Genomic DNA, 13735 nt, shown 5'->3' on the forward strand with positions numbered 1-13735 from the left:
AAAATGGCATCCTGTTTAGGAGAAATTACAAAATATAATAAGATAGCTAGGTAAATCACTATACCAATCCACAATAACACTATATAATTTTATTAATTTTTTGGATGTTAATAGACCTATTTTAAACTTTTTTTTAAAGGTTTTGATTTACATAATAAAGTAAAAATAAGATTTTATATAAGTTTTGAGGTAATTTAAGAAGTTTATTTTATGTTTTTTTAATAATTTATTAATGTATGAATAGACATATAATTGAATAATGAGAGTAACCTATTTTTTTCAAATATATCTATTAATATTTTAATCTCTTATGGAGTTCAATTTACATATTGGTATCGGAGCGTATTATGATGTTAATGTCGCTTAATAATATAGATTGGGCCACTCACACACATAAAAAAAAAAAAAAAAAAAATAAAAAAACCTTTTTAAGGAGTTAATTCTTTTATGTGGAGTTATGGATATAAATTAAAGATTTTTTTTTTATAATATAAATTATATATAATCTAAGGCTTATCAATTTAATCCAAGCTTTACGAATTTAAATTAAGCTTTGGAGTGAAAGATTTGTTAAATAATTACTCCCATAAAATAAAGAAAATAAAGCTAATATATAGAGAAAAAGAAAGGGAAATAAAGCTTTATTAAATAATTAAACCGTATCTCAATTTATTGATAGATATAACACCAAAATAAATCAACAATAACAATGACAATGATGCTTATTGTTATTTAGTTTGCAGACACCTCCTTTGTTTTCCTCGCAATTTTCCATGCAATATTGCCAGCATTTTCCATCTGGGCTCTTATCGTCGACCCCAGGCTGACATTTTCCAAGCTCAGGATGCTCAGTGCAGCACTGAGACTGTGCAGCCACATTATTTTTATATTCTGAAAATACCAAATAAACACAAATAAAATTAATTATCAAACTGCGATATTGCATGATATATAAAAGTATTAATTTGTCTAGCAAATTTAATAAATTTCATATATATATATAAAAGAAACACAAACCTTGGCATAGCAAGAGAACTGCAATGAGAACAAAAGGAATGATAACTTTCTTCGAAGCCATTGTTTTGGATGAATTGGTATTACTGGAGAGGGTGCAGTGAGCATTGCTATTATAGTACTGTTATTAGCTACAGAAATAATTATGTCGATTGCTATAATTGGAAAGTTTGCCTGTATGAATAATTGATTTATTTTCTTAATCAAGTACAATTTTAATTCCTAATTCCATATTGCTCAGAACGGAAATTAAATTATTCCAATTATATCAATTAAATTTTTAATTGGTATAATTGGAAAGTTTCACGTATATAATTAATTAATTTATTTCCAGAATTTTGATTTATTTTCTTAATCAAGTACAATTTTGATTCCTAATTCCATATTGCTCAGAACGGAAATTAAATTATTCCAATTATACCAATTAAATTCACGTATATAATTAATAATTTATTTCCAGAATTTTGATTTATTTTCTTAATCAAGTACAATTTTGATTCCTAATTCCATATTGCTCAGAACGGAAATTAAATTATTCCAATTATATCAATTAAATCTTTAATTGGTATAATTGGAAAGTTTCACGTATATAATTAATTAATTTATTTCCAGAATTGAGTAATTCGGAATCAAATTATTCCAATTATATTAATTAATTCCTACATTTTTATTCTTAATTGGACAGTACTGGGTCTTTTTATATAAAGAGAAAGTTTCTATTTTTATATTAAAGAGAAGATCTTCCAAACTTTCTTTTTGAATATTCTTCAAAATTTGAATCAATTGAGTGTCCACCTTCTAGGTTATAAACCCTAAAAAGTTTCCTCTTTAATTCCTTAGCATTAGATTTACAAAAGATTTGAATATTAATATTCTACAGAATTAGCTAGCTAAGTTGATTAAAGAAGATTGAAGATTTTTTAAAATTACTGACCAAGTAATTATTAAGATGTTAAATGTATATATAATTCCAATACATGTTTTAATGCAGAATTTATAGGAGGAATCTTCATGCATGTATGTTTAATTATTCTTGCTTCCCTTCACACACGAATTATGTTGCATGAAAATGATATTGGATAGACAGTAACCGTTGACCTCTTTTTTTTTATTCCTTTCATTCTGTCTGTGTTGCTTACCTGTGAAGGGAATATGCTTGCCTCCTTAGTTTTTGGCAGTTTGAATGTTAGAGACTAGGATGTTTTTACACAAGGATAAAACAACAACTTTTTTTTTTTTTTTCATTTTGTTAGTCTTTGTTTCTGTTTAAAACAAAAAAACAAAAAAAAAAGAGCAAAAAAGAAGAAACAAAATCCTATCCGTGTTGTCAAATTTCCTTTTAAACTGAAATAATTGTTTAAAGTTGTTTCTTTTTGGAAAGTGAATTCCTTCTGGAAAGTATTTTTGTTTGGCAGTGTTTTGTTTGTCGTTTGGAAAAAAGAATTATTTTTTTTCAGTTTTATCATATAAAATTTTAGTTTTTTTAATCACCAAAAAAAAGATAAAAGTGAAAATATGTTTTTTGTATTATAAATAGCATATAATTTGACATAAATATTTTCAGCTTAAAATAATTTTCATAAAAAAAAAATAAAAAAAATATTTTTTGCATACATGTTTTTTGGATTTAATAACAAGTTTATTAAGTCTGTTAAAATTAAGCCAAAATCAAGAGGCCTATTGGGGCCTACATGTACAAAACAAAAAAATACACTTGAGGGTCTAGCCCATTGGTCAACAGCAAAGCTTGTGACACCTTTGCGAAGGCTCTGGAGGGGGTTCGATCCTCAAGAGTACCAGTGCCTGTCACGCGGAATTGTTTCCTTACCTGCCTACAAATTCCAGGGCTTGCAGGTTAAATGTTCAGTGGGCCCGTCTTTGAAAAAAGGAATTTTTAGTCGTGGTGCGCGTAAGCTGACACCCCGGGTTACCAAAAAAACAAAAAAAACAAAAAAAAAAAAAAAAAACTAAATAAAAAACCAATGTTTTCTTTTAAAAAAAAAATAGATAAACAATGATAAAAATTCTCAACTTACAAGATGATTTAAACAAAAAGACCAAAGCTTATTTTTACCACTCATGTGGATCAAATGCCATTTCTTATCATTCATATGGGTTTAATGCTTATCCTTTTAACGACCTCGATGAAATCTTTATTTTTAAGGATAAACGTCATTTTATATGTTTTTCCTTTTAAAAAAAATAGATCGATATCTAGATTTTAAAATTAAGTACGGGTTATTTATATTTTTAGTAGTTTTTGATGAAAATTCTTTTTAGGATTTAATATCAACATCTTTGATGAGTTTTCTATTTTTAAGGACTTGTGTAATTTTCTGACATATCTAAAGATTAAAGTCAAAATTTTCATAAAATAACTAGAAATTAAAATTAAAATTAAAATTAAAAAGGCTAAAAAAATTAGGATAATTAAGGGTAATCAAAACGAAAAAAATTAAAAGAAAACACAAAGTAAAGGTTTTGTAAGAAAGAATATTGTAAGGATAACATTGTTCTTCCTTTAAGCATAACTAATCTCTTACTTGAATCTTTGAAACAAGTATATATTTTAGAATTTTTAATTTTCTTTAATTACTAGGCAACAACTTCGATTTTTCACAATACATCGAGTCCTTACTGTAATGTCCTCCAAGGTGCGACAGGGGGTAACCACTCCATTTCTCTGTAAATCTCTCTTCCTTTCAAATAATGATGATTAACAACAATGATAATAATTATAACAATGAGTATTTGTTTTAATGAAAATAGATTAGGAGAAGTAATAATAGCTCTAAGTAGAAAGCAATACCCAATATCCACCAAGTTATATTTTGAATGTAACAATAATATGGAGGAGTATGAAGTATGCATATATGGCTTAAAATTTGCTTTAGAAATAAAAGGTTAGAAAACTTGATTTTACGGTGATTCCATGTTGATAATGTGCCAAGTGAAAGGTGAATAACAAACCAAACATGAAAAAATAAAGTTGTATAAAGAGTATCTCACTAAACTTGCAAGAAAATTTGAAAAAGTTAAGTTCGTACACTTGGTTAAAGATAAGAATAAATTCGTAGATGTTTTGACAACATTGGCTTCCATGACCAAATTTAATTATGAGATATAAGTATAACTAATATGTATAGAAGTTAGAAGCTCCCCATCTTATATTTGTTTAGTAAAAAAGAAACTAGATGAAAAGTCATTATGCCATGATTTTAAACAGTTTCTCCAATACTGAAAATATCCATTATAAGACATCTAAGGTAGACCAAGATGTTAAATAAGATGGTAATAAAATATTAGCTAGACGAGGAGATCCTATATAAGAGTTCATTCAATAGGACTATGATAGAATGCTTAAATGACAATGAAGCCAAGAAAGCCACATGAGAAGTTCATGAAGGAATATGCTTTACTCACGTAAATGATCATACAATGGCCAGGTAGATGCAAAGATTAAGATATTTTTTAATGATCATGAAAAGAGACTACATATAAAACATAAAAAATACCACAAATATTAAGTATACAATGATAAAATCAGTGCACCTTAATACTTTTATTCAACATGGTGACACCTTGGTCTTTTTCAATATAGGGTTTGAGCATTATCAGACTAGTCAACCTAAAAGTAAGTAACACATCATTTTATTTTGGTGGAAATTGACTACTTCATGAATAAGCTATAAGTTTATTCTTAAGTGCATGTGACCTAAAAGATAGTCAAGCAATTTGTTGAAAAAAAATTAATCTTTATTATGTTTTGTCATAGATAATATTAATAAATAATTTCTAGAAATTCAATGAAAAGATGATTGTAGAGTTATGTGAGATATAAAAGACTAAACACTTGAATTTATCTTTATACAAGCAAAAGGAAAACAGTACCATTGAATCTATCAATAAAAACATCAAGAAGATTGTTAGGAAGATATTGATCACTTACAAGAACTTGCATGAGATATTCCCCTATATGATTCATGTACATTGCATTGTAACAAAGATATGGACTAGAGCCACACTATACATACTAGTATATGGAATGGAGATAATGATGCTTTTTAAAGTGATAATTTTTTAAATTGAGAATATTTTTTCGTGAGAGTCTTAATAAAAACTAAATTAAAACATTTAGAGTAGGACAAGATAGGATATGAAAAACTAAATATTGTTAGAAAAAAGAGGTTAATTTCTATTTACCACTATAAACTATTTACCATAATTTGTGTTTGATTTATAGGTAAAATTGAGTTATAATTTTAATAAAAATAGGATATTATTTTTTTAAAATTTTTGTTAGTCAAGTCAAAACCAAACCATATAAGTTTTTTAAAAGATTACATTGATTACATATGAAAAACTAAACGTGGTTAGAAAAAAGAGGTTAATTTCTATTTATCATTGTAAACTATTTACCATAATTCGCCTGTGGTTTATAAGTAAAATTAAGTTATAATTTTAATAAAGTAGGAGATCATTATTTATTTTTTTTATTAATCAAGTCAAAACCCAACCATATAAATTTTCTAAAAAAATACACGTCTATTTCTCCGAGTTTGTTTTCAAGTCTTCTAGGTATTTAATTTATTGTTTTTGTGGATATAGTCCGAATCTTTGAAGTTTAATCTCTTGCTTACATAATCATTTCATTGTCATCCCTAACATTATAATGTATGTTTATGTATGTATGATCATCTTTGTTTCATGATCATTTCATTATCATTCCTAACATTATAATATATGATTATGCTATGATCATCTAAGCATCCAATATATGAGTACCGGCCCTCCTTGGAATATTACCTTTTATCATGTATGTATGTATGTTCATTTCATGATGGGTATTGTCTGCAGGGCCCACCACACCAAAATTTCGACCCATATTAAAATACGTTGTGAGCTTTTCACTTGTTGGAAAAAAACTTATTTCCTGGTTAATATATATGTTTTTTTAATCAAACAAAAATATTAAAAAAGTAAAAGCCCGTCAAATAAACGCACCAAACATGAATATACACCGCTACACTATCGATCACGCACCCAAAATGAATCGAAAATTCCCCAAATCTCCCTCACTTTCTCTTAAATTTACCAAATCATACCCCTCAAATCTCCATCTCTCTCTAAATCTACACACAGAAACAGCTAAAGAAATTTGAGAGAACGTTGTTGTTATTATTGTTAGTAATTTGCAAATGTTTTGAAAAATGGCGCAGTACAGGCATTACACAAACGGCACGTCGGATCACGTATCCATCGGGATTCGTGCGTCGTCGTCGTCTAGCTCGCAGAAGCAGCAGAAGTTGGGTCGGATTAGAAGATTAGGTTACCGATCCGACAAGAATAGTCGGGGCGGGTTATCGTTGGTCGGTGCGGTCATTGTGTTTTTGTGTCTTGTCCTTATTGTTACTGTTTTAGCTTACAATTTCCTCTCCACCGATAATAGGAGTAGCAATGAAGGTTTGTTTTGATTTCCTTTTGTTTTGTTTGGCTTCTGAGAAAGTGTGAGAAAATGAGAAAAAGTGAGAACGGAGAGCTTATTTATTGATTTTGGAGTGAATCAGAGCTTAGTCTGGTTTTAAGTGAATTGCATATTGTAGTTAGTTAGTTAGTTAGGTGCTACTCAAAAGAGAGATTTAGTGCATCGATCATTTTTATTTTGTTTTATCATTAAATTTGTTTGTATGGTTGCCGATAAAGTGTGAGAAAATGAGAGAGTGAAATTGGAAGCACAGTGAGTATTGTGTGGTAAACTGAGAGCTGATTTTGATTTACTGTACTTACATTGTAGTTAAAAGTTTTTGAGTCTAGCTCAATTTATTTTTAAATATATTCTTAATGTTGCTAAATTAGTAATTGAACTGTGATTAGTAAAAATTGAAAGGTGGAAAACTATTTTTGGTGCATACTTACATGAAGTTTATTTGAGTGTAGACGACTTTTAATTGTTATTTGGATTTTGAATAAGTGAATCTTGTTAAGGATGTAATTATAGTAAATGTTTTTGGTGCAGATGTAAATGATAATCGTGTTGAGGATGATGAGATAAAAAATAATGATTTTCTTGCAAATGTTACACGTACTGATAGTGTTAAAGTTCTTGGGTTTGGGCAAGGTTCGGTGGGACATGGAAGGGATTCTAGGTATTGGGATAGGGATGATAGGAGAAGGGATGAAGATTACAATGAGGATGATGTTGGCAATGATAGCAAGCTTTCCGGGGATGATGAATCTAGTGAGAAGGGTCATAATTCAGTGAAAGTGAAGAATCACAAGGAGGAGGCGCTAAGAGTTGAAGATAGAAAGGGAGCTGGCTTGTATAATGAAGATGGGCGCAAAGAGTTGAAGATGTATGAAAAAGAGTACGAAGATTCTTTGAAGAACACAGGAAAATTGAGAAAAGAAAATGAGATAAAAAATCTGTTACTTGATGATGAGGATGATGTGGATCAGAATGGAGCAGCTGATAGTGAGAATGAGTATGATGATGGGATAGATTCTCATGATCGTCATATGGAAGAATATGGTGGTGATTCTGAACCTAACAAGGAGGACCGCTCCAGTGAAACAACTGTTCATATCGAAGATAATAGAGCATCATCTAATTTCCTTGATGCTGAAACCGAGGATCAAAATATTGCCAAGGACAATCTGAAAGATTCCATGAGTTTGTTAGAGAAGAGTTCTTTGAATTCTCAAAATTCAGATGATGGTGACACTGATTCTCGAAATGTCCATAACATTGGTGGTCATTCTACAAGTAAATCCCGGTCAGATTCAAAGAAAAAATCAAAGCACCGCAAATTTTCTGGTAATTTCTATATTTTTCTTTCTTTTGTTTGCACACAAAGGCATAAGTGTCACACATTGAAACCTTGATGTCAAGAGAAGTTTTAATATTTCCTTGTGCATTTTGCTTCATGTATCTTGTTTCTGGATGGCGATGCTAACCTTATAAAGGGGAAATTTAGTATATAAATTCATTTCTTTACATGTGTTGTCTAGAATGTTTAACCCCTTTTTACATGCTAGCCTTCCCCAACTGTCTATATAATGTTATAATTGTTTATCTGAGACATGGTTTGTGATTCTGCAAACAAGTCCATTTCTTTGTACATGTGGCATGTCTGTGGCCAGGCAATAGAGTTTGTTAAGGATAATGCTTTAATTGGTAATACAGAATAGGGATCAGCTCAATTTCAGGAAATTTTTCTTTTGTCTGTTTGGAATGGTTTGTTTGCACTGCACATTTAGTTTTACTAGCTTGAGTGTTTACAAATTAATCATCAAAATGGACTTTTTACATGCTAGTTTAAATATATGTGCATGATATATGTTCTTTTATGTGTCTGTGGTATATGCTTAAGCCACTTTTCTTGGTACAGAAATTTGATTCCTGGGTTAAAACAGATGGAATGGTGATGTTGGAAATAGATTTACTGGAGATGTATTTCGGAATTAGATCAGGATTTGCTTCGTGAAACCAAGCAAAGCAGAATTATGAAAATTGATGAAAAGAATGGCAAGCCAGAGATGTATGAAAATGGGTCAGTAAAAGGAAAAGTGGACTAGAGTTTTCTGGAAGACAATTTGTCATGAGGTTATGGTCTGAACAGATTTTTTTTATCTAAATATTGAGAGAAAAATCCAAAGAGAATGTCAAGAACCCCCAAAAATGTGCTTGAGATCAGATTCAAGTAGAGGAAATTTCTTTTCTTGTGCTTTTTTTTTTTCCTGGTAAGAAAATTTTAACTATGCCTTTTGATTGACTAAAGCCAGGTGGTTTGATGAAATCCTGCTGTCCAAGCTCTTGGTTGATTAGACTGTCTGATGGATTTTTTGTCTGTCTTTGTTTGAATGACAATTTGGGTTCGTTTTGATTGGAACAATTTTGTCTGTCATGCTTGAATTATTCAGGTTCCTCTTGTGGGATGAAACTTCTAAACTCTACTACAAGGCTTGTGGAGCCTTTTGAAAGTCGGAAGTTTGCAAGATTTTCCTTGCAGTATACTGAAATAGAGGAGAAGCCTGATGGGCAAGAGCAATGGGAGCCCAGATTTGCTGGGCATCAGAGCTTGCATGAACGGGAAGAATCTTTTTTGGCACATGATAAAAAAATAAACTGTGGTTTTGTCAAAGGTTCTGAAGGATCTTCAAGTACAGGATTTGATTTGGCCGAAGATGATGCGAGTTATATAAGTAGATGCCATATTGCCGTGATCTCTTGCATCTTTGGGAATTCAGATCGTTTAAGGTCACCAGCAGATAAAATGGTACTTGGATATTTCATTTTTAAATTTAAGTATATGGAAATATTTTGTTGCATAGCTCTGGCCCTAATCAGTTTATGCATTATCACTTGTTAAGTTTGCTATGGGGATTAATGACTTTGAAAATTGTGTGTATTTTGAGTTGTAAATTGAACATAGATATAGTTGAGTGATTGCAAATATACATGGTCTCCCTTAATTTGGTTTTAAAGAGAAAAATATACTTGCTCAGTACCCAACTAGATGATTGCTAATACATGTATTTCTGTTTTCATGCCATCTGCTGAAACCGTAAGCAGGTCTTGACTCTGAAATTTAAATGTATGGTCATTGATTTTTTTAAAAAAATTTTGTAATGAAAAAATTTGTATGAGGAATGGAACACAATTAAATGTTGGAGAATAAGACATCCACTGATTAGAGAGTAGAGATCTAAGGGAATTAAAATTGCCCCCTCCAGTCTTTTGGACTTGTGATGAGAAATTCCTAGTAAGGCCTCCATGATAGCATGCTGTTTACGATAAGGGAGCAGGGAAAAAAAACAACTATTTGTTCGAGGGAAATATAAATTAGCATGTTTTATATGCTGTCTTCTGGCCATAAAAAAATGAGGCTTTTCTATAAGCTTTGGACAAGATGCACCATTTAGTCCCCGTAGGGCATCAAGGTCTAAATTAAATATCATATGAAGAAGAGGAAGGGGGGGGGGTATTGACGTCTTGTGCTTTGTTAGCTTTATATATCCATGATCTAGTTACTCAAGTTTTCCTATCTTAGTTCACCTGTCTGCTTCCTTTTAGTCTCTATCTTTCAGTCTTCATTTCTCTTAGAAATGTGTGCATACCATGGTCTTTCATGAATGAATATGCAACTAAGATTCCCTCCTTTTTTTTTTCCTTTTTCATGGACTGTGGCTCTTATTTCCTATCATGCTCTTGATGAGCCTCTTATGCCATCTTCCATGCATTTTTTCCTCTCCACTGAGATGCTCACAAAGTTGAATCATCTTGTGCAATGCTTCTATCATTCTGGAGACAAAATTTCATCACTATCTTGCGATGTGTGCTGTGGAACCCGATTATGACCATAAATTCTTATCCTTCTCTTAGGTCACTCGTTTATCAAGGAAAAATGTCTGCTTTGTAATGTTCATGGATGAAGTTACTTTTCAAACACGTACTTCAGAAGGCCACATTCCAGATAGAGCAGGTTTTGTAGGTTTATGGAAGATTGTGGTGGTGAAGAATCTACCATATAATGATATGCGGAGAGTTGGTAAAGTGCCAAAATTGCTTCCACACAGGCTTTTCCCTTCTGCAAGGTGAGAATCAGAATTGAATTGTTGGTTTAGTAATATAATTAATTTTTAAATGCCCTGTGATTGCTGTTTGTGCTGTGGAGTCTGGAGTGAATTTAATGACTGAACCTAAAGGGAGAGAAGAATAAAATAGAATTGGAATAGTACAATACTGTGTCCTTCAAAGAATAAGTTACAATTTGTGAGAAACTGACTGCACGTTAGATCACAAAATATAGTTAAGCTGGCCTTTCTCATGGATGCCTTAATAAATATGATGGAGGGGTTTATATTTAAGTGGTCTTCTGTATTGGACCTCTTATTATATGTGGTTCATTATTATTATTATTATTATTTTGATGAATCGTATAAATTGTATTGAGTGGCCTGATCTGACAAAAAGATCAGGAGGCTGAAGATGCACAAGGCCATTCATTTCTTGCTTTAGAAATATACCCAGTATTGTCATCGAGGGACCTCTAGCAACCATGGTTCCAACACTGGTACCAGCAGCAGCAGTATAGTCCTTCTGGAACTCTCATTTATGACACTTAAATCATCATGTTTGAAAGATCTAAATTAGTATTTATATACTATTGAGTACACTATTTCAGTGGCATGTTATGGTATTTTTTGCACATGGAATTGTTCACGCCAAACAACTGTCCAGGATCCTCATAGATTTTGGTTCATCATTCTGGTGACCACTGCTTAAACAGTTGTGACATTGAAAGTACCAAGTGAACTAATAATTGTGTCTTATATTCTGCATATAAATGTTTTCCAGGTATTCAATCTGGTTGGATAGCAAATTACGTCTTCAAGTTGATCCTCTTCTAGTTCTTGAGTACTTTTTGTGGAGAAAAGGTCATGAATATGCCATTTCTAATCACTATGATCGCCATTGTGTATGGGAAGAGGTTGTTCGAAATAAGAAACTGAACAAGTATAATCACACTGTCATAGACCAGCAATTTGCTTTTTACCAGGCTGATGGGCTGAAAAGATTCAATGTCTCTGATCCAAACAAGCTTCTTCCCAGCAGTAATATTCTTTGTCTCATAGTCTTAAGGTGGAACAATTCACTCCTGATCTTTATTTACTGTTTTTATTTTTGACAAGATGTTTTGTACTGCCTATAGATGTACCTGAAGGGTCTTTGATTGTGAGAGCACACACTCCAATGTCAAACCTATTTTCGTGTCTCTGGTTCAATGAGGTCGATCGCTTCACTCCTCGTGATCAGCTGAGTTTCGCTTTTACATACCAGAAATTGAGAAGAATGAATCCCGGAAAACCATTTTATCTTAACATGTTTAAGGTGAAGAAGTGTATCTTTTTTCTCAGATTTATCTCTGCTAAAGTGAATGAAATCTTTAAATAGCAGCAAATATTTTCCAAATAAAACAAGTAGTCATAAGCTAATTTTCTCCCCATGATTTACAATTCTAAGAAATCTAGAAACTGCTTTTTTTTATCATGATTTTTCTATATTGCAGGATTGCGAGAGGAGGGCCATAGCGAAGTTATTTCGTCACAGATCAGATGAGAAGCGAAGTACTCTTTTTTCATTTTTCAAGAAGCAACAGAATGAAACACGCTCAGAATTCATCTTTCGCCAGATGACCATGTGTGTACATTAATTTTTGCTACACTCAGATTGGGAGCCTGACGGTGGTATGTGTCCTATTGCCCCCCAATATATTGCAGTAAAAGTGATGGTTGCCTATCATGTTGTTCTGAATATTTGGCAATTAGGATGTGAGGAAAGCACAAAGCAGAAGAAATGTTTTATTGGCGAGATTTTTGGGGTGAGGTAATACTACTGCAGTCTCTCTGACTTAAATTGAATACATCTTTGTGGAAAAAGAAATTTGTGATCTAGTTTTGTCTTCATTGTAGCGATTCAATTCTCCATTTATTGCTTCATTTCTAGGCCAGCAATGCACCCAGTGCCTTCTGTACTACTAAATTCGCTAGAGCTACACTTTTCCTTCATTGATTTAGAAAAAAATATTTGATTTTCCCTACATTATTGGGTATCAAAACTGGTTATTGCTTGTAACAAATTTTGATGTGCAAGGAGGCTTGTACGATATACACTGTTCTTTTATAGAAATTGCGGTTTGAAAACTCATATTTACTTATTTTACATTCCTCGCCCAAGATGTGAATTATGCATGCTGCTTGGATTCTCCATTGTCATCACCATCTTGTTTTTTATTTGTTACAAAGAGACTAGAACATCTTGTAGGAAAGGACTGAATCCAGTATTAGTTGCTGAAAACATGCTTGGATTATTGCTAATCTGCGATTTATTGAAGCTTCATTTTATATTTTATAATGCTATACTTTAAATATTTTATTGAAACTTGTATATATATTAGTTTAATCCAAAAAACTTTTAAATAAAAAAATATATTATATTATATTATAAATTATAATAATATCTCACCGCACCACATAAGTTTTTTTTTACAAGGATGGCTAACCTACGTTAAAGCTTAGCTTTGCTCTTCACTTCTTCTACAGTTCCTCAAGAAAAGAAGACAAGTCAAGTGCCGGTGATATTAGGGTTTGGCATTGGATCTTTCACCGGCCTGTTTATATAGATCAAGTACAAGAAATTCTCACTCGCTTCTCTTACGAAAATCTAAACTTGTTGAGGGAGGTTTTGACTCGGTTTTTGAAAGGACTCTAGCTGATGGCATCAAAATTGCAGTAAATTAAATCAGTGGTATACCCCGAGTCAAGAAATCGTTCCTCTCAGAGATTGAGGCAATTATCTTCTACGATTTTGTGCTGAAAATTCTCTTAGGCTCCTTGTTTATGAATTTATGTCCGAGTGGATCTTCCACACAACCTGTGAGTTCCTTCTTTGGCAGCGGACAAACAAAATCAACCTTCGATATAGCCATGGCCAAGAGAGTTGCCTATTGATTAAATCATGATAAAATCTTAAATAAAATATACCCTAGCAATTTTATCTATTTTTTCTAGCTAATCTTTCTAATTAAAAAATTGACAGCTTATATTAGATGTTTGGTAGGTTTAATGTGATTCATGACTAGTATTTTCAAAATGGTTTTTTTTTTTTGAATGTGAGAAGACTTTTTGACGCATATATAAGTTTTTTTTTAAAAAAAAATAT

At 31.6% G+C, this 13735-nt stretch overlaps 2 protein-coding genes and 1 long non-coding RNA gene across 3 annotated transcripts; 2 read left to right on the forward strand and 1 right to left on the reverse strand.

Annotated features, from left to right (window-relative positions):
• Positions 1–697: 697 nt before the first annotated feature.
• Positions 698–1078, reverse strand: LOC118035551 (putative defensin-like protein 20). The gene is made up of 2 exons (XM_035041150.1): positions 1018–1078; positions 698–891 (listed from the first exon to the last, which is right to left on the reverse strand). The coding sequence occupies exons 1-2, from the start codon at positions 1076–1078 to the stop codon at positions 698–700; spliced, it is 255 nt and encodes an 84-aa protein (XP_034897041.1).
• A 4906-nt stretch (positions 1079–5984) lies between these two features.
• On the forward strand, positions 5985–12149 carry LOC118035525 (uncharacterized; the record flags this gene model as incomplete). The annotated part of the gene is made up of 7 exons (XM_035041117.2): positions 5985–6477; positions 7031–7828; positions 8935–9290; positions 10397–10608; positions 11372–11628; positions 11727–11905; positions 12084–12149. Coding segments are annotated over exons 1-7 (2121 nt in total), but the record flags the coding sequence as incomplete, so codon positions are not given.
• A 16-nt stretch (positions 12150–12165) lies between these two features.
• Positions 12166–12721, forward strand: LOC140954470 (uncharacterized). Its single transcript, XR_012167723.1, has 2 exons — positions 12166–12400; positions 12521–12721. It is a non-coding gene; the product is annotated as an uncharacterized lncRNA (long non-coding RNA).
• The last annotated feature ends 1014 nt before the right edge of the window (positions 12722–13735 follow it).

Source organism: Populus alba, chromosome 13 (assembly GCF_005239225.2).
Source record: "Populus alba chromosome 13, ASM523922v2, whole genome shotgun sequence".
In the NCBI taxonomy this organism is placed as follows: Eukaryota; Viridiplantae; Streptophyta; class Magnoliopsida; order Malpighiales; family Salicaceae; genus Populus; species Populus alba.

Coding starts and splice junctions, on each gene's coding strand:
- LOC118035551 (XM_035041150.1), bottom strand. CDS start 1,078: ATGGCTTCGAAGAAAGTTATCATTCCTTTTGTTCTCATTGCAGTTCTC. Junction 892..1,017: donor AGTTCTCTTGCTATGCCAAG/GTTTGTGTTTCT, acceptor TGGTATTTTCAG/AATATAAAAATAATGTGGCT.